Genomic DNA, 21,769 nt, shown 5'->3' with positions numbered 1-21,769 from the left:
GAAAGATATTTCTGTGGTTGACGACAACATAATGAACGTCGAGTTAAGACTGATGACATCTTTGATGCTTTTCAGCACAGCACATCAGTCCCCAGATCATCTAAAGAAATATGTTTGAAGTACAGGCATTAAAATTAGAAACAAATGCACATGAAAAAGTAATTTTGAATGGATCACAAGGTGCATTGTTCTAAGAGAAGACACTATTATTGCTGCACTTTCCTAAAAAGGAAAGATCAGTGCCATGATTTATGCACTTGTACATATAGTGCTCAAAAAAAGATAAAATAAAAAAATAAAAATTGAAGGGAACACTAACAATAACGTTGTAGATCTGAATGAATGAAATATGTTTATTAAATACTTTGTTGTTTCCATATTTGAACATGCTGACAACAAAGTCAGACAAAAATTATCCAAAAAATGAAATGTATCAACCCATGGAGGTCCGGATTTGGATTTATACTCAAAATGAAAGCAAAAAAAACACACTACAGGCTGATCCAACTTTGTAATGTCCTTTAAACAATTCAAAATGAAGCTTAGTAGTGTGTTTGGCCTCTGCAAGCTTGTATGACCTCCTTGCAACGTCTGGGCATGCTCCTGATGAGGTGGCGGATGTTCTCCTGAGGGATTTCCACCCAGATCTGGACCAGCACATCCTCCCTGGAGTTCCTGGACAGTCTGAGGACCAACCTGTCATCCTGTAGGAGATTCCAGGAGACAGGTAGTTACTCCAGGAGAGCTGGACAGGGCCGTAGAAGATCCTTAAACTCTCAGCAGGATCGGTATCCACTCCTTTGTTCAAGGAGGAACAGGAATAACACTGCCAGAACCCAACAAAATTACCTCCAGCAGGCCACTGGTGTGAATGTTTTTGACCAAACAATCAGAAATGGGCTCCATGAGGATGGTCTGAGGGCCTGACATCCTATAGAGAGCCCTGCGTTCACTGCCAATCGCCGTAGAGCTTAAGAGGCATTTGCCATAGACCACCAGAATTTGCAACTATGCCATTGGCTCTGTGCTCTTCAATGATGAAAGCAGGTTCAACTTGAGTGCATGCGACAGATGTGAAAGGGTCTGGAGATCCCATGGAGAATGTTATGCTGCTTGCAACATCATTCAGCATAGGGGAGGTATATCCCTGGAAGGACACACAGACCTCTAGAGGTTAGATGACGGCACCCTGCCTGCTATTAAGTATCGGGATTGGAATCCTTGGACTCATTGTCATTAGCTACGCTTGTGCAGTGGGACCTGGGCCCAACTTCATGTGGCTGTAGTATGCAACAGTTCCTGAAGGAAGAAGGAATTGATAAAAATGACTGGTCCCCGCGTTCGCCTGACCTAAATCCAATAGAACACCTCTGGGACATTGTGTTTAGGTCCATCTGGCAGAGCCAGGTTGTTCCTCAGACTGTCCAGGAGCTCAGTGATGCCCTGGTCCAGATCTGGGAGGAGATTCCCTAGGACACCCTCCGTCGTCTCATTAGCAGCATTCCCAAGCGTTGTAGGGAGGTCATCCAGGCACTTGGAGGCCACACACACTACTGTGCCTCATTTTGACTAGTTTACATGAAAGTTGAATCAGCCTGTAGTGTTTTTCCACTTTCATTTTGAGTATAACTCCAAATCCAGACCTCCATTAGTTGATACATTTGATTTTCATTGGTAATTTTTGTGTGATTTTGTTGTCAGCACATTCAACTATGGAACCAACAAAGTATTTAATAAAAAATATTTCATTCATTTATATCTATAATGTGTTACATTAGTGTTCCCTTTATTTTTTTGAGCAGCGTATATTATATGTTGACCCTCAATTTTTTAATAAGGTGCTCTGAAAGGCACTTTAAACATACGGGAATAAGTAGTGATGCAATAATATATGTGTTTTAATGGGCTATTTTTGAACAATAGACTCTTAATTATTATTATCTTCTCAAAAAATGGGTCACGACATAGTGACAGTAAGAAAATGCAAGCGCAACAACAGTTCAGAACATGATTCAAAGCTTTAAAGAGTTAGGCTAGGGGTTAATATAAGGGTTAAGTTCCAGAGAGTGCAGTATATCAGAGTCCCTTGTACAATATTTATAGGGGGGGAAAAAAGTTCCTTATATAGTTAAAGTGGTAGAAAGACAACTGGAAAGTGCAAGGTTAGGTACGTAGGTAACACCACTGCTTTATCCAACAGGTGCATGGAACGAAGGGTAAGAGCACGGTCACAAGGGCACGTGTGCATGCGGCCGATCAATGACGCTTCATCTACCTTGTCGGTCGGTGGGATGGCCCGTGTGCACGTAGAGGGTTTGCTGACTCTGTCTGATGGCAGCAGTTAGGGGAAGGTCAGCCTGCATTACCCACTCCTGGTTGTTGCCGTTGACAACCGTCTCTGCTGGCATTGCCAGGGAGTGACGTTTAGGCACGTCCTTGGTCAGGGTGGCTAGTGACTGTTTGGCCTTGGGGGAGGTGAAAACAGAGAAATCTCATTTACGTGCATGTTATACGCTGAGTTATTCACACGAGTGTATTTGTGTTTCCTAGGCCGGTATGATATTCTGACGGTATGATAACATTAAGACAAAATATCACGGTTTCATGGTATTGCAATCACAGCTCTAAAATGTGTTACTTTAAGATATCCAAGTTTAAAAAAAAAATTCATTGAACAGGATTTTTATTTTTCAGAACATATTAGCAAATTGGAACATAAGTAAAATGTTAAATTAAAAAGAAATTCTAAAATTAAAATAAATGCACCCCTTCAGGTGAGCCTAAACTCACAGCCACAGCTCAACATTTTTACCATCAGAACAAAAATAATTGAATTATTTCCCGTAAAAAGCACGTGTGTATGACTCGTATCATGTTTATATTATACACACACTCGCTTTCTCAACAGACAGTTACCAGAGAAAACACCATGTTTTACAACCGCTAGACACACTACACACGCTGTTAAGTCTTGTAGCTGGTGGGAAACAATAAAATGACAGGCATGACATTATTTACTAACTATTAATTTTGTATCAATGCGAAATCATATTGGAGGTATTGCCACCTCAGCAGCCACCCTTCGCAAACATGTTTTACATGTTGAATGGCCCTCCTCCTCTAAGCTGTGGCTGTCTGTAATTTTTCTGTATCCGAAGTATTCCCATGTCAGCGATTTCATTTTCTTTGACGGGGGAGGGGGAAAGTACAGGAGTTTCACCTGCTCTAGCCATCGTGTAGCACAGCTGGCTCACTGACACTGAGCAACAACCAGCGGAGGAGGGTTCCCAGAGGAAAAGAAAATCTGAAAAGAGATCTCCAAAATATCTCATTTATTTCTCCTAGACAACTGTGAGATCTGTGTGACGCCAAACTGAGACTAAGGTTTATTTCTCCTGTGTCTCAGTTTTTTCTCTGGAGCAATAAAATGCACTAAATCTCAATTTAGTCTCCTTTTAAGTTTCAGAAGAGATCTCAACGAGCTCTCATATAATTCTCAGAGTTTCTCAACTTTTGTGTCTATTTGTGATCTCAGGCAGAGAAATCAGAGAGATCTCTCGATGAACTCAGTCTACTCTTATCACAACTTCCGTTCATGCATCTCATACTGAACTCAGACAGAGCAAATGAAGAGCTCTCCACAAGCACTCGTTGGATCTCAGGCAATGCAAATTTATTTGTATAGCATAATTCAACACAAAGCAATTCAAAGTGCTTTACATCACATGAATAACCACGATCAGAGATAAAATGATTTTAAAAAATTAAAAACATTAGTTCAAAAGAAAGTTATAACAAAGACAATGAAAAGTCAATGATAAAAAAACTGTTGAATATTCTATTAGCAGCCTCCAAGAAATCTATTTCTAGGTAATGGCTTTAAAAAAAATCAACTGTTGAGGAATGGATAGATATTGTACATGAAATTTACATCATGGAGAAGCTGTCATTTTAACTTAAATTAGAGATTGATACATTTTATTTGATATGGTCCAACTGGACAAACGTGAAACCAATTAGAATAGATTTCAACTGATGCTCAACAGAGAAAGTAGCTCCTTACTTTTTCGGGGGTAAGAAAACAATATCAGGTGTGCTCCCAAATGTTTTAAGTTGCTGTATGTTGTTTATTTATGTACTTTTTAATTAATTTATTATTTATTTAATTTCTTTTTTGTTGTTGTTTCCGTTAAAAAAGTAATGTATCGAGAAATGGACTATCGTCATTCACTGTTGTAAGTACAATGTACAGTATATTATTGTTGAGAATCTAAATGAAATTAAAAAAGAAAAAAAAGAATTGAAACAGGTAATAAAATTATACTTAAAATGAATAAAAAGCAAATTGCTTGAAAGTTAAAATATATAGACCGTTATGGATATGCTGTGATAAACAAAAGCGATTTTAGTCCTGATTTAAAAGGAGCTAACAGTTTGAGCACACTTCAGACCTTCAGGTAACTTGTTTCAGAGGTGAGGAGCATAATACTAAATGCTACCTCACCCTGCTTGGTTCTTGTTCTTGGAACATACAACAGATCGGTTCCAGACTACCTTAGAGGTCTCTATGATTCTTTTGGTCCAAGGCCATGAAAGCGTTTTATAGACGAGCAGTATCAATTTCTAGTCTATCCTTTGACTCACTGGAAGCCAGTGTAATGATTTCCAAAACTGGTGTAATGTGGTCTAGTTTCCTTGTACTGTATTTGTAAGGACTCTGGCAGCAGCATTCTGTACTAGCTGCAGCGTCCTGACTGACTGACTGATTAAAAAAAAAATTTTTTTTTTTAATCAAGACCTGTAAATATACTGCTGCAATAGTCCAATCTTCTGAAAATGAACCGCACAATCAAACTTATCTGTATCCTCTATAGAGGAGCAATATTCATGCTTTACTGGTGTCAGAAATGGAGCTGCAGGGTCAATGAAGTTGGGGATGACGGGATAAAAAGGCATAGATAGTTCATAAATATGATTTTACATATAGAAGTGCACAAAATATGGTATGCAACTTATTCAGAATGAAAAGGGTTATAGTAATTGAATAATTATAAAGTATATTATATATGAAGAGATAGTTATTATATATAAAGAGAAATTGATTAACATATAGTTAGAAAAAAATCAATAATCGTAATGAAAACGATCACGGTGGTACATTTACAAACCGGTAGGTACAAAATGCACAAAGGAAAACTCTTACTGATGTGTAATAATGTTACCCTTCTAAAATTGTTATTATGATGGTATTATAAGGTCATTAAATTTCATAAAAACGAAATAATATGATATTGAATTAATGATGATGTAAACATTTCAGTTAGCTTAAATTAAAATGAAAACAAGGCTTTAAAAACTCCAAGAACTGAAAATGTATTGTATATTAATGAAGCCAAATAAACTCAATTTATGAATATATTTTTTAAAGATTTTTTAAAAAATTTATTTTTATTAGCCTTATGTAGTCATGCGTATATAAACAACATTTTTGTAAATTAATTCTTACTTAAAATGCAGCTGAAACCACTCAGCGTTGACCGGCGCTGCAGCGCTGTTTTCTTCATGCACTGTCAAGCTGTATGTGGCGCGAAACACTGTGAACTTTCAACCCTGAAGATAATGCAGACCTAACGTCTACATTGGAAGAAAGCGCCATCAGTCACAAATGCTGCTTCGTCATTGGTTAACTCATAAGGGGGAGGCTGACCTAACGACGTCAAGTCGTACTCATGAAGTTGGTGTCAGGAGGAATGGAGGAAGAAACCGTTTCAGGACAAAAAAGAGGGTAAGTAACATCTTTGTCGAACGGAGTTTGGGTATAATTTATATGGCTTGTGTTTATGCTAGTTCTGATAGTTTTTTTTGGGGGGGGGGGGGGGGGGGGGGGGAAACTGGTCGGCAATAAGTGGCAAATAGTGAAGCGAGCTAGCTAGCTTGGGGGGCCATGAATTTACTGAAGTAAACATATTCATGTAAAAATATTAACTTTGGAATTATTTCTACAAACAGTGGCCCTAGACAGTCTTGGAGTTACATAAATTGTGTACAATTGGAACATCTTCTCATTGCAGTGAGACCCATTTTCTCTAGCTTCATGCAACGAGTTTACATTGGGGTGACCAAAGGTGGGTAGAGTAGGCAAAAATGTCACTCATGTAAGCGTAGCATTATTTCAAAATATATATATATATATATTTTTTTTTAACAATTGTATTTTTTCCTGAGCGCAACATTATCTGTATGAACTGTTGTTTTAATGATACTGTAAAAAAAAAAATTCCATTGCATAACCACATTAAGCCAAAGGGGGAAAAAAATCATTGAATTCCAATGAGAAAAAAAAATCTATAAATGAGGCATTATTCGTCCAAAGAGCATGAGTGCCCTCTGGTGGAGAAAACAGTTCCTAGTTTTAATAGTGAAGAGTTCCTTCATAATTACTCGTTTGAAATTAAAAGGATCATACCTCCGGTTTTCCATGGTCAGTTATCTGCTCAATGCCCCCCTCCCGCTCTCCCTCAATCTCCCGACCCCTGCGCTCGCTGGTTTGTTTTCTCTGAGCTCTATGTTTGACACACGCGTTACAATTGTGCCATGAAGCCAGACAGCTGGCGGAAGTACACCGATCGGCTGAATTGGACGGTAGAAGGATGACTTCTTTGGAAACAGCCAAGGGAGATTATTTTTGGCAAAATAAATGTTGCATGTTGAAAAACATCTGGGAAGCCTATCTGAATTTGTGTCTCTGGATATGGAGATTATTTTGTTGTATAACGGAATATTCTATCCATACAGAAAAGGCATACTTTAAAACTGTAGTTATAAGGCATCTTTGAGTAAATTCTGCGTATCATTTAAGTACCCCGAGGACATGCTGCTCTGCCTATTTTTGGGGAAATCAAATTATGGTCACCCTATTAACATTAAAAACTTGAGACATAGGGAATTGAGAGCTTTTCACGATATATTAGCAATAAAAAGTTTTTTTTAGGAGCAGTGTACAGGACAGTAGAGCCCAACAACTTGTCCAAGAAAAGTGCAATTCTTACAGAAATCTTAACATCATGGATCATCATGGATTTTTACTTTAATGTCTCTTTGTTTTACGATGATTGGTATGGGGGATTTTAAATGATATTTTTCAGTCCTTTGGTGGTCTAATATGGTTAAATGAACACAATCTGTGTATCTAAAGATATTAAGAAGTTGCTGTACCAAATTATGAGATGTTATGACAGTGTAAAACCAAATAAGACATTGAACCACTTTTTAAAATTAAAATGTATTATATTTCAGATTGAATGGCCCAGCAGGAAATAATAAAAAAAAGATGCCCAAAAGAGCGCGATACCCACCGAAGAAGATGAGCTTTTATGACCCAGACCCTGACTCACCCAGAGATGACCAAGGTGGTAATTGAGTTATTATCTTACTACACGGCTTATCTAATTTTTAAAGTGATTGTTATTTTTAACTTGCATTGGACACTATAATAACCATTTTGTTTATTAGTGTCTGATCACTGGGATTATTATCAATATTGGCAGTTTAGGGCACAAATATTGATTTACAGGATTTTTTTTAAAGAAATGTCTAGAAAAGGGAGCGTAACATCACTTGAAACTGTATATTTTGGTGACAGAATTTTGCAACTCCATTCATACAATTATCTCTACATTGGGGGTGGTGGTGATTGATTGATTTAAAGATGTTCTTTTAAAATCAAAATTATCTCGTTGAGGATAAGCGACTCAGAAAAGGGGGGGGGGGATTCCATTATAGGCATCAATTTGCAAAAAGCTTTTTAATTGTTGCGACCTGCAGAACTCTATTACAACTTGATTGCAATTTTAGACTTTATTCTTTAAAATGTTTTGACAATTTTCTGAACTGTTTTAGCTGCCCATTATTTGAAATGAGAAAAAGTAAAAAATACAATGAAATGCATTTGATATATATATTCGATTTGCAAATGAATTTTTCAACCGGCCTCGAAAAATTTTCCGTTCGCATGTGAACGCTGATTTCTCACAACAAAAAAAAAGTCATCATTGGGGCATCAAAAATTCTAGTATGATGAGTGGCATAAAAGTTGTATACAGAATTTTGGGGGGGAAAATTATGGTTCCTTGGAAATTTGCCAAAAACTTTCCATTCATTTTTAATGGGATGCCACGTCCTAATTTCTAATTCACTTGTAATGTAATTTACATCGCATTGATGCCGTTGACGGCCATGTATGTCGAATCTATTGATGCCAATGTACCTGGATTCCACTGACGGCCATGGGCGTTCAAATTTCCCATTCATTTCCATTGTCATCCACATTGCATTGAAACACAAGTACTCAATTGCCGATGAGGGCTATGTACGTCCATGCCATTGACAGCCAAGTATGTAGATTCTATTGACGTCAATGTACTTGGACTTCATTGACGCATATGTAAGTCGAAGCCATTGACGGTCATGGACGTCCAAATTTCCCATTCATTTCCAACCTCGAAATGTCCCCAAACCAATCTGGGCAGGGCTAAGATCTGTATCTCCACACAGCAAAGCCCCATAGTAATTTCTCCAGAAATTAGTTTCTAGTTCAATTTCTAATTTGTGCTTTCTTTTATACTGGCAGCTTACACCATGCGCTGCAGTACGCTGGATAAGATGGACACCAGTCGAAAAAAGCCTTGATCAACAAATGTCGCATGAGGGGTACAACATAAATTCTAGATGTACTTAGACATTTGTTGCAGTGTTCAAAGCCCTAATACTGCTGGGCTTAGAGACTTAATTTTTGTTTGCTGTCTTAAAAACTGTGTTGAACTTTGTTGTTAATATTATGGCTGTTGATGTTATTATAGCTATTTGAAATGTTGTAAATTGTTTGCACTTTGTTTTTGGTTGGTGTTAATTAAAAAATGTTTGCCCGCCTGTCTGCCTTGCCTCCATTTGCCTGCGTTTGGGTCCGCACCACTTGCCCGCCCACATTCTTTGACAAAAATTCTCAACAGTACTCAATTTTCAAGTACAATGACTGTGTTGGATTTCACTAAAGCCATTTGTTCTAGAATGATAAAGCCTGATGGCTTTGGGTGTATCTTCTGTATCCCTCTGTCATGCAGTGGCGAGAGAGTAGTGTCCACCATTGTTTCTTTGGTCCATCAAGATGTTATGAAGTTGATGATCTGTGTTTAGAATAGTGAATCCAGTCAGGTGGGAGGAGAGGGTCACATGATTTAAGTGTCTCGTGTGTGCGTGCGCGCAGACGCGCGCGCATGAGAGGGAGAGTGAGCGAGAGACCCGTATATTTCTCCATAGTAGCTCCAATAATGCTCATTTTCTTTTTCAAAGGAGAAAAAGCCATTAAAAACACTGAATTGAGATTAGCAAGGTATCTCCCTTAAGTCTCAAGTATGATTCCCTCTAATTTATTGTCTCACCTATTTCTCCTAGTGAATTTTAGGAGAAACATCTGAGAAACATTTTAGACAAAATAGAAACTGCAATGAGGCTAAGATGAGAATCTCAAATTTATCTCCCGAGCTATAGAAGAGCAAGCTTTGAGCAATAAAATTTTCCTCTGGGTTGAGCCTCGCAACTGCAAGCAAGGGATTTCTCCATGTATTTTTAAGGACATAAAAAATGGCTAATAGCTTAGGGACAGTATGACTGATTTTTTTTTGCGGTTTTGAAACCTTAACGTTTTCATCCATGAAACCAGTAATCGACACATGTCTAGTGTGTACTATTTCCTCGAGGCATCAAGATAAAATATTAAATATAGGACTATAACCCGCTAATTTTGACCTTAATTTTAACCCCTCCAGCTTGTATAACAACGCGGCTTATTTTTGATTGTTTTTTTTGTTTTGTTTGTTTGTTTGGTTTTTTTGGTGGGGGGGGTATACAAAGGAGCTTCACGTTTTCTCATTTTTCTTTTTTAAATGTTTTATTTTCATTTCGCCACTCAAAATTGTCACTAGCCTATAAAGAAGGATCTCTAAACCGGTCCTCATGAACTATTGTAGGTCCTGGTTTGTGTTCCTACCAACCCAGCAGAGAGTTTAACCAATGAGGTTTCTGCAAAACAAGCAGCAATCAAGTATTTACACTTGTAAAACACCAGATTGGTGACAAGGTGTTGTCTTGGAATAAAATCCTGCACCCACTGCACCCCTTTGTGGAATAGTTTGGGGACCCTTGCTATAAAGGATTAAAAGGGGCAAAAAATGTTAGTTGCACCATCATTTTGTTGGTGGCTATTATGTATGAATTTCGTTTTGCTTCTTCCTTCCTTTTGCAGTGATTCCATTGAGGAGTTTGTGCAAAATGTATTTATGTCGGTAATGTATTTGTTTACACTTGATCTTAGTCAAAAGGCCGAGAAGCAATTAGTGTAATTGTATAAACAGTTAATATTCCTCAAACTGTGATCCCCAAATGATTTCATACGATTCAAAACTGCCAAAAAATATGCTTACAGATTTGTGAATAGCCAATACACACCGTATTTTCCGCACTATGAGGTGTAGTGAAAAGCCTTCAATCTTCTCAAAAGCTGACAGTGCGCCTTATAATACGATGCGCTTTTTAGGGATCAATATTGGTTAAAAATGGCATGACATTCCCTTTAGCGCAGCTCCGTCTAGTGGATTCACAACGCAACCCCAACCAATCACTACTCCTCCTCCTACTACTGCACCTTATAATGCACCCTACATATGCCAATACAGTGGTACCTCTATACGAAGTTAATTTGTTTCAGGACCTTGTTTGTAAGTCCAAATGGTTGTATGTCAAGCAGGATTTTCCCATAAGAATACTGTATAATTCCATTAATTTGTTCCATAGCTCAAAAACCTACACTAAGTCCTTAATAAATACTGCTGGTACTATGGCAAATAGCAATTACACAGAGCAAAACAAATAAATTATGGCATAAAATTAGGAATGATGATATAATAACAGTAATCATACCTGTATTAATGTAACAAATCGGGTTGTAATGTGGCGAATGTGTTTTGCGTGGTGTACCTGAACGCACCGTATGGCTGACGTAACAGACAGAGAGAAGACTTTTTACTTTCACTTTTCATGTTCAGCTGCGGCAGACTGTTGGCATGTCGTGTTGCACAAGTTCTGAAATAGATTAAAAACTTGACAAAGCCGGCGATTTTTTTAGCGATCTTACAATCATAATAATTGTCACCTTAACTTATCAAGACTGGGAAACGGAGGTCGGAGGAGGACCGTCGAGATCGTAGAAATTCTATAGCCGTATGTCGAGCCAGTTCTTACAATCATAATAATTGTCACCTTAACTTCTCAAGACTGGGAAACGGAGGTCGGAGGAGGACCGTCGAGATCGTAGAAATTCTACAGCCGTATGTCGAGCCAGTTCACGGACGTGCACACCATGCTCATGTTTTTCTATCATTTCCATCTTCATTTCAACGGTAAGCCTCATCTTTTTCCTTTTTCACCACTTGCACCAACGTTTTTGGAATCCATGTTGACTTCTCTCACAAGAAAATCTGCCGTGCGCCAGTCTTGCAGGAATAGAAAAACAAAGAAACTGCGGTGCTGTCATCGTATTTCGAGCATGTCGCGGATGTAGAAACAAATGGCGAGTCCGATTTTACGTCGGATGTTGAAAAGATCGTGTGTCTAAGCGATCGTATGTCGAGGTACCATTGTAGTATTAAAATAGGCCATTTATTGAAGGTGCGCCCTGGTATTCCAATGAGTCTTATAGTGCGGAAAATACGCTACTTAGATTGTTTTGTAACGTGAATTCTGTTGAGTAACTAGTGACGTGACCAGAAAAAATACATTTATTTTACATGGTGGTGCTTGGTTGTGGGTAAGAAATATCTTGCAGTTTAGTTTTTAATAAACAATATGATATGCACTGTCTGTGCTATTAATTATATTACTAACTATATTCTAACTGGAGTCTACGAAAAGCTCACAAGCAGCACAGAGTATTGTATTGATTCTCCTATTATGCAGTAGGAATATTACATCATTGATTCGGCAGTGTCAACTGTTTTCTGTGATATATATGCTGCAAAGTAAACCTCAAAGTAGGCTTGATATGTATTCGACTTTTCTATGCAGAGCAGGGTGCTGCAAATCAACACTGCCATAATCAGCTCCATTGCAGTCACCACTTCATTACAACGGTCAATCACCAATCAAAGCGAAATGACATGCAAAACAAACATTAGAATCACAACCCTTATTAGCAATCACAATAGTGGTTTCTTCTTTCTGAATTAGAAATAAATCACATTCCAGTAAATCACAAAGGGGAATCCTCGGGATCAGAGTTCAATTGGGGGGAGCTGGGGATTGGTCAAACACGTATCCACAACAATAATTAGGGTATATTTCCAAGGATCAAAAATGGGGTTAGAGCAGGTTAAAGTCAAAGCTCAACAAGACAGGGGTCTATCTTACCGCCATGACCCTCGGGGAGAAGTCCCTGTCCCCGAGCCGCTCAAACACCCGGAACTCCATTCTTTGATTGACACAGTTACTCATCTGAATGGGATGGAGACATGAAGGAGGGCCATACTGCACATTCAAATGTTTTATTTGTTTTAGTAATAACTCTTACTATGGTTATAGAAGGGTATCTTTATTATGATGCTTGTTTATAAGTATAAAGCAACAACTTCAAAACGGATTCTCCTCAACCAGGTCAAGGTATTAGTTAAAGGAAGGAGAATAATAATTGAACAGTGGATTAAATATGAATATTAAACTGAGAAGTTTTGTGGAACTGTTAATGATGAGGCATTTGAGGTTAAATTAATTCCACATTTTGGTTGCAAGCATCACAGGTTCTGTTGATCCAATAATGACTAGTTTACTTCAGGTCTACAACTTGTAAGAGAACACTCCATTTAAAACAGTATTTATAAAAATGTATTGTACGTATTGTACGTATTGTATGTACAGTACTTAAGACTAGCTGTAATAAAAACATTGAGACCACCCAGAGGCGTGTTATACTCCCGAAAAAACAGTAATAGAAACTTTATATATATATTGTGCAGTTCCAGATTCAAATTGGGATTCGTGAATTGTGGCCAAAAAACAAGAATATGGATTGAAGTGTGTGTGGCCCAGTAATGAAAATCCAATTTAGAGCGATTTGATTATTGCAAGCCCTTTCTCACCATGGCGAGTTCAGCCTCTAGCTCCTTAATGCGGTTTTCCTTGAGATCCAGCTGTGTGCGCAGCATTCCCATGTGCTCTGTGGCTTCCTTGGTCTGCCGTCGCAGGTCCCACTTCTCTCTCTCCAGCATGTCCTTCTCTTGGGCGAGAGCCTTTACTGCATCCTCGCTCTCCTGGTAGAGAACCACAGCTTGTAGTTGGCGCGTACTTGTCAAAATAACAAGAACATACAATTGCTTGGAATGTACATAGAGTACACTGTTAAAAAATACTTATGAAAAGCTTTGTTTTTTAAACATTTTAAATGAGCACTATTCAAATTTTCAGGTTTCATTAGTAACTTGGTATTTTGGGTATTCAGAACTTGAGTGAACAGTGTTAATTTCATAAAATTGGTATTGCTAACTTGAATGATTAAGTTTTCGGGCAAAACCTACATGTCTGAGTGAACAGAACTTGAAATGTTAAATTGTGCCAACTTGAAATTAGCTTACTTAAAATATTAAGTTAGGTGAACTTGGCCCTATAGACTCAGTCATGATGCTTAAAACCAATAGGCATAAAAAAAATAAAAAAAAAAGAAATCACACAATAAAATCCTGGTGTGATTGCTTGTCTGCTGAAAAAAATAAAGGTAATCCACTCAATGAACAATTAGACATTGTACCTACATGGCTGTTAATTAAAAGAAATTATGACACATATCATGTACTTTTCTGTGCTGGTCGTAGTTGCGAATAAAATCACGTAGCTGCTCCTCCCGGCTCTCCAGTGTGGAATAAAGTTGCTGCATCTGGTTGACTAGTTCTGCCTTTTCTGCCTTAAGACGCTTACGGTCAGACTTCATAGCTGATAAAGGAAAGAGAGAGAGAGGAAGCTGATCAGCACTGCATTGTGGGTAAACAAGGCTCATTAGAAAGAAAAAAAAAATAATCATGAGCAGCATCAGAAATTCCTAAGATTATTATTGGTCATTTTCAAATGTGATGAAACCAGAACATTGGGTGCAATGTTTACACAGTGCCTTTTCAGTTTTTTTAGTCATTGCTGAACATTGGTCTGTGTATTCAGTCATACATCAATGGTTTGAGAATTTAATTAATGAATAACATTGTTATTTGAAGTAAACGCATTGCACCAGGGGACTGAGTTTTTGATGGATTTGTGAGCAGCGATGAATGGGCCGCCTTTGCACCACCACGGAAGTTGGGGACTTTGTGTGATGGTTTTAAAGATACATTAAACTTATTTTCCCAACAGTTTCAAGCATAAAATATGTAAAAATGAGAGAGTACCCTGGTTGAGGCGTGTTATCTGTTATTTGACTGCAATTACTTTTATAAGTCAAATCGCTCTTGAACTCATAGTACTTGAACTTGGTGAGTCACATGTCATTCTATCATGCAAGTACCTCAACCCACCTCAGTCTTTCTCCATGCACCCATCTTGAGATTAGAGCTGTCCCGATTAGTCGGCGTTGTCGATGACATAAATGCGTCAACGACCACTACATCCCGTCGACGGTTAAAGTAGAGTTTAAAGAATACATACTCTAACTTCGACAAAGAGTTTAGCTTAGTCAGGTTTGCAATTCTTTATTTTTGGAGCTTGTGGGAACAACACGGCTTCTGTCTGCCGCAGCCAGCACAACGACTACTAGCATCTACAGGAAGACTTCTCGCTCTGTCGCACCTCCCTCACTCACGTCAGCCACGTGTCGCATTTCGGAACGCATGCAAATACACCCGCTACATTATAACCCAATTTGTTACAATATATACTGCATATGCGTAGAAAGTTAAGAATGGTGGACACTCGGGATGCAAGCAGGGAAAGCGGCACAAAGCCCTAAAAGCAGACCAGACTGGCCGAAGCATGGATGTATTTTAACGAAACCAAGGAGGGTGTCATTGTCGTGTGGAACAGGGCGGCAGCACATTGGCCATTAATGAACACCTGAAGCGCCATCACCCAGGTATAATTTTGGAAGACGACAGGAGACAAGAAGCTGGCCGATTTTAAGTCCATATCACAACAATTTTTTTCATTGAAGTTGCCTTTATGTGCACCGTACGACGTAGTATTAGGGGCTAATGTCGGACTAATGTAGCTGAATAAGCAGCTACATACTTTATGTAGCGCGTTGACGCCTCCGTTAAAATCAACAATATTGAAAGCATCTTGTGTTTCAGAATTGGTTTTACAAATTAGGAAGGTTTTACAAATAAGGAAATCCTTATTATTTTTGCTTCAGCTACATCAAATTATAATCAACAGAAGAATTTATACTAAGGCTTCGTCATAGCTCCCAGCGAAGGTAAATGTATGCAAAGTGCGTAGCAGCTCACAGCTACATTACCCCTACGTAATAATGAGACTTTTTTTCCCCCGTAGCAATAATACAACTTTAAATTCTGAGTCCTTTTTAAGAATTAAAAAAAAATCTCTTTATTCGGCCCTAATACTACGTCGTAGCGTTTTTTTTTTTTTTTTTCCAAGTATTGAAGTGATACGTGACATTTATTTATCTACTTTGCTGGTGCTCACTCTTACAACAATTAGACATACCACAAAAAGAGAAAGAATTCTTTTGAATCCTGTTGGAAAAGTGATGTCACAGTGCTCTGAATCTTTTTACATTAAATTCTTTTGAACTAGTTAATGCCGTCAGCATTTGACCTCATTGTTTATTTGGGATTTATTATTTTTATCTACAGTATTTGTTTATTTTAACTTTAATAAAGAATTTAGATTTTTTTTTCTGCCAATGGGTGTTTAACATTCTTGGTGTCTACTCATAATATGTCTATCACAGTTTGCACTTACATGTGAAAAGGGCTTCAGGAGCTGAATTTTAAAATATAATGGTGGGGTGGTACTGAGAGCATTTTGGGGTATCATGCCAAATATTTCCACTCAGAGGAAATGCCTAGAAATTTGTGTAGAAAAAGGCTTAAAAAAAGGCAAAAAGCAATTTGCAATAATTAGAGTATTAATACCGTGGAACGTCCAACTGAACAACCCTGGAGCATGTTACGTTGTATTTTAGATCTCAAAGTTTGACAGACAAAACGCAGTCGATTTTGATCACAAGTGTGCACGGAATTGAAACGCTGGTTAAACACTCCACACACATAATCTTACTTTACTTGACTACTGTGAGCTACATAGTATCTCACTGGGCTGAATATTGCTGCAGGACGTGCAGGGTAGCAATCCTAATCTTCTAACACGTTTATTATTGATTCAACCCTTCTTGCTATTGATGCTTGCTATTGTGTGTGTCGAGGTTATTCATTTGCATGTATGACATTCTTTCAAGCATTTGTACTGTATTCAAAACAAGATGTTTCCACACACCAAATGCACATAAAATGTTGTCCTTTCCTTGTACAGCAGTCCTTCGAGTTTGCTGTTGCGTGAAAATCAAAACAGAGCATTGAAACTACTATCCACCATGTTGTCTAGCTCTATTTATAGTCAAACTTTCGTACTATAGAAGTAGAAAAAAATACTATTAAAAAACCACACACGTTTCCAGGAAGGTTATTTATGCAGACAAACACCTCCGCACTTTGACTTGGTCTCTGTTCTTTAGGTCTTTCTGCCATATTCTCCCCCTGCAGACATCGTACAATGATAATAAATCATGTGTTAATGTTTTTCCGAGAGCCTTAAAATGTCTCAAAAGACAACTCTGACTCCCTTTCTCGCTTTGGTGACGGTGTTACCAGTTATTCATTGGAACAAGCCTTTAGTTTTTCCAGACATCCGCCAACAGCTTCCGTCAAGGTATCGTTAAAAATGACAGCTATGCATTTTTATTATGGGTGTTTTAGAATCGTGTCAGTTTCCCTCTCCACCTTTCTTGGTTTGCTTCATTTGCTTTCTTAGCAAACTGTGTGTCTGTAAATGAACACTTCAACAGCTCCAAGTTTCATCAGAGGAGGCTGCCCTGGGAGCAAGGACAATGAACAGGGATGTCTGTCACTTTCTCACTCAATGAGAACACCGTGTGATTAGTATTTTGGAGGGCTACTTGAAAAATAATATGACCTTTTTTCCTCTTTCACTTTCGTAACCCTATTCAGAGGCTGCTGCAGCAACTCAACCTCTTCTGTCTCTCCCTGTCAGCTGTAACTCCAGTTATTTGCAAGTCTTCTCTCACCTAATGCACAAGATGAATCAAGCCATAATCAGCAAAACCAAAGTATGTCAACCAGCTTTGGAATATTTTGTCATTCAATAGAATAAATTCAGACACATTTTTTATTTGTGTATTCCTTGGCGCAGTCTCATACCTGTTGGCCCATTGTTAAAGGTAACCTAGGTAACCTTGTGTATTATTATTTTTTTTTTAAATAAGCTTTAATATCAGATTATCAGGCTTACCAACACAATTTGTAGTGAAAATGCTCATAATGGTCATTTCAAGGTCTACAAACCCTGTTTCTTTCCCAGGGCTGTCAAATTATTATTACAATATGATTAACACCCACCCAAACGTATATAAAGACACTAAGAACACTTTAAAATTAGGGCTGTCAAACGATTAAAATTTTTAATCGAGTTAATTACAGCTTAAAAATTAATTAATCGTAATTAATCGCAATTCAAACCATCTATAAATTATGCCATATTTTTCTGTAAATTATTGTTGGAATGGAAAGATAAGACACATGACTGATATATACATTCAACATACAGTACATAAGTACTGTTTTTGTTTATTATAACAATAAATCAACAAGATGGCATTAACATTATTAACATTCTCTTAAAGCGATCCATGGATAGAAAGACTTGTAGTTCTTAAAAGATAAATGTTAGTACAAGTTATAGAAATGTTATATTAAAACCCCTCTAAATGTTTTCGTTTTATTAAAATTTGTCAAATTTTCAATCAAAAAATAAACTAGTAGCTCGCCATTGTTGATGTCAATAATTACACCATGCTCACTCATTGTGCTAAAACCTATAAAATCATTTGGGCCCAAGCGCCAGCACAGGGCGCCAAACACCAAAAAACATGTAACAAGCGGACATTACACTGCTGTATTTTTAATCTGTTTGAGCGGGGCATGTGCGTCATTTGCGTCAAATATTTCAACGTGATTAATTTTAAAAATTAATTACCGCCCGTTAACGCGATAATTTTGACAGCCCTATTCTTTTCTTATGATGACTAGATAAAATTTGAATATTTAATGTTTATATTCAAACTATTTGTTCTGATTCGCCATTTGTGAGTGGGTGTGGTAGTGGGCAAGTCTTAATAATAAGACTGGCGTAACATCACATGTCTCTGATTTTCAATTGCCCGTTTGCAGAGCAGTTTGAAATATAAAACCAATTGGAATCAAATTTACAACCCACAGAGATGGCAAACTTCAACCAGGTCACATACCCATTTTGACCTCTTTTGCATGAAACTGGGGAGAGCGAATAGTATTCGATGCAAATAATTGAAAAAAGGAAACATACAGAAAAGTATTAGTACTCACAAGCTGCAACTAGTGCCAACTTTTTTTTTTTTTTTTTTTTTTAATTGGCCAATTTAGGTATATATGTATATATAAATTTTAGATATATACCGGTAATAGATACACTTTTCCCTTTCCCTGTGCTCGCACATCAACAGGTGTCTTAGGTTTAGAAACATAGAAGAAGACGAGGCAGGGATAAAATATCTGTGCACGTACCTCTGTGCACAGAGATGCTGTTGAGATGAGCCAGCAACACGGTGGCTACCTCATAAACTGCACCTGCGATTGTTGGGCAACAGCCACACGCCTTTTGTTGTCAGACAAGACAAGATGCCCACTGTGAGCCAGTAAAAGAGACCATTGATGGTTGGTACATATACAACCTTTGAATGTTTAATGAAAACAGGAGATTGATCTTGTGGTGATGAACTAAGATTGTAAAGCATTAGTTGACAGTGGTATTAACTCCATCACATAGAGACTTTGTGTTAACATACACACCTACAGTATACTGAAGGCTTACAGTAGAAATATTATTGGGAGTAGGGGTATTTGAGTATTTTTCCAGTCAAATTTACACTACGGTAGCCACTTATTTTCATGAAATTACATCTGGGTCTAAAATCCCCCTTCCAATGAAGTTGGGACGTTTTGTTAAACATGAATGAAAATGCAACTGAATGAATACAATTATTTCCAAATCATGTTCAACCTATATTGAATTGAATACAGTAAAAAGGTAAGGCAAGCCAAAGACAAGATATTTAATGTTCAAATTGATAAACTTCATTGTTTTAGCAAATAATCATTAACTTAGAATTTTATGGCTACAGCACATTACAAAAGAGCTCGGACAGGATCATGTTTATCACTGTGTTACATCACCTTTTCTTTTAACAACATTCATGAAAACTTTAGGAACTGAGGAAACAAATTGTTGAAGCTGTGTAGGTGGAATTCTTTCCCATTCTTGCTTGAGGTACAACTTCAGCTTTTCAACAGTCTGGGGTCTCCATTGTCATATTTTACGCTTCATAATACGACACACATTTTCAATGAAAGACAGGCCTGGACTGCAAACATAGGTTGAACATGATTTGCAAACCACTGAGTTCTTTTTTTCTTTGCATGTTTAACTGAAATTCCCAACTTTATTGGATTTGGGGTTGTAACATATCACTCAGATGATTGTTCATGTGGGTTAAAGTCCTTTTATGGTACTTTGCTACAAAACTGTTTAAACTTCCCACACAGGAAAGTCTTCTGAAGCACTCCCTTCAACACAAAATCCATTCTTCCATTCAACAAGGAGACTTCAATGACTGGTTGTACAATTTATCCGTGTATTTTAGCTCAATAAATGACATTAAATAAATAAATTGGAAATGCACTGGTAGGTTTGTGCCAGTCAATCCACCTTAAAGTGTCACATTTTGGGTTTAAAAGCTAAAGCTAAGTTTCGCCTGGGAACGGGGATTTCACCCTAATCATCTGAGCGATTCTGCCCAAAAATAGTGTGCAGGCAGGTAGTCTCGGGCAGCCACGAGAGCAGTGCAAAGTGCTTGGAGGTCCACAGCTGCATTCCCCTTCATTCATGCTGGAAAATGACCATAATGGATCGCGCCAAGCGAGTTCAGGCTCACCACTCTCCCTCAAAGTGCCCAATTTTGGCCATTAAAACCCCAAATTAAGTTTTGCTGGACAACCAGGATTTCACACCAACTATCTGGGCCAGTGTGGCCGAAAATATTGAGTCTCAGGTAGCCATGACAGTGGCGCATTGCCTGTTGTACAAACTACGGAGGGGGGGGTAAGGGCCAGAATTACTCGTATATTTAAAAAATTAATGGCATCAAAGGGAATTTGTGTTAACGTTGTTATTGACGTGTTAAACTGACAGCACAAAATGGCCAACTTTAACCAAATTCTATCCTCAAACGAGTTCTCAGAAAAATAAACTTATTTCCTGATGACAGTACCAGTACCCTCATATCAGCTCCTTTTATCTTTGTAAAACTAAGACCTCTAAATAGAAAGAACAACTTACATTGCCTTCTGAACTTACCCCCAACAAACAGTCTAACTGGCAATTTCCTGTTGTCCTATTTCACACGCTGTCTTAGTGGTGAAGGAGATCCTCCCTGCTTAATGTTTCAGTACCACACAAGTCAAGTCAAATTCCACTCTTAAAGTCTGTGTTAGCAGATGATTACTGTCATAACCTGCGTTAGGTTTTTCCGTCTCTTTTGATACATTCCTTACGAGTGCAAAGATTTTGTATGGCTTAGTATGCGTTCTGAGAAAATATAGAGCTCAAAGAGGTATTCCAGTCATTTGTAGTCTTACTGCCCGAAACCAACCCACTGTGTTGCATATCCTTAACAAAATACACTATACAGTATAAATACTCCTCCCTCTTCCACCTACTACAACAACGACTACTAATAATAGTAATGATCAAATATGTAATGTGTTTGGCCTGTTGGCGATCCTATCTCCCTCACTCAAGTGAGCTATGATATTGCCACTGCCCATGGATTGGAAGCACTGCCAATAGCTCTTTAAAATATGACAAATTTATTTTCACATCATACAGTATATTGTCTTGTAGAAAATACTTTTTCCCTTAAGTTGTTTTGCATCTACCACTGTGCCTTAAAAGAAAATTACACTAAAAATCATAAGGGGAAAAGCAGAGAAAATTTGTTTTATATTTGAGGAAATTTGAATATATGATTTTAAAATAGCTAAAAAATAATAATAAATACATTTTATTATTATTTAAGTTTTAAGAAAAACTTTCGACCACAGTATCAACTGCATGTGTGCTTCATTGAACTGCAGCACCTACCAATCAAAAATAAATAGATAAATAAAGAAAGAAAGAAATCACCTGTTGTCGTTAATGCAGTTAACAGCCAGTAGCTAGAACATTGAGAATGAAAATAATGCCCTGATTTCAGGTCTGGTTATAAAACAAAACAAAAGCTCACGGCATGTTTTCGACTTGTCTTCAGCGTCAAACTTTGGTGTATGTAATGCACTAGCATGTAAAGACTGGTGCAAATTAGAGATGTCCCGATCGATCGGGTCCGATCACG

General features: G+C 37.8%; 1 protein-coding gene across 2 annotated transcripts in view; it reads right to left on the bottom strand.

Annotated features, from left to right (window-relative positions):
* LOC130912490 (kazrin-like) overlaps positions 1–21,769 on the bottom strand; it is a 230,061-nt gene that overhangs the window by 3,855 nt on the left and 204,437 nt on the right. The window contains exons 6-9 of one of the 2 annotated variants that reach the window (XM_057830614.1): positions 13,895–14,031; positions 13,185–13,355; positions 12,460–12,543; positions 2,276–2,465 (exon numbers count right to left, since the gene is read on the bottom strand). In XM_057830614.1, the coding sequence (XP_057686597.1) occupies positions 2,276–2,465; positions 12,460–12,543; positions 13,185–13,355; positions 13,895–14,031 (582 nt within the window). The remainder of the gene's footprint in view (positions 1–2,275; positions 2,466–12,459; positions 12,544–13,184; positions 13,356–13,894; positions 14,032–21,769) is intronic. The other variant, XM_057830615.1, reaches the window with a different exon arrangement.

This window comes from Corythoichthys intestinalis, chromosome 2 (assembly GCF_030265065.1).
Source record: "Corythoichthys intestinalis isolate RoL2023-P3 chromosome 2, ASM3026506v1, whole genome shotgun sequence".
NCBI lineage: Eukaryota > Metazoa > Chordata > Actinopteri > Syngnathiformes > Syngnathidae > Corythoichthys > Corythoichthys intestinalis.
Note: the sequence above shows the minus strand (reverse complement) of the source record. Positions and strands in the feature narration are given on the sequence as shown.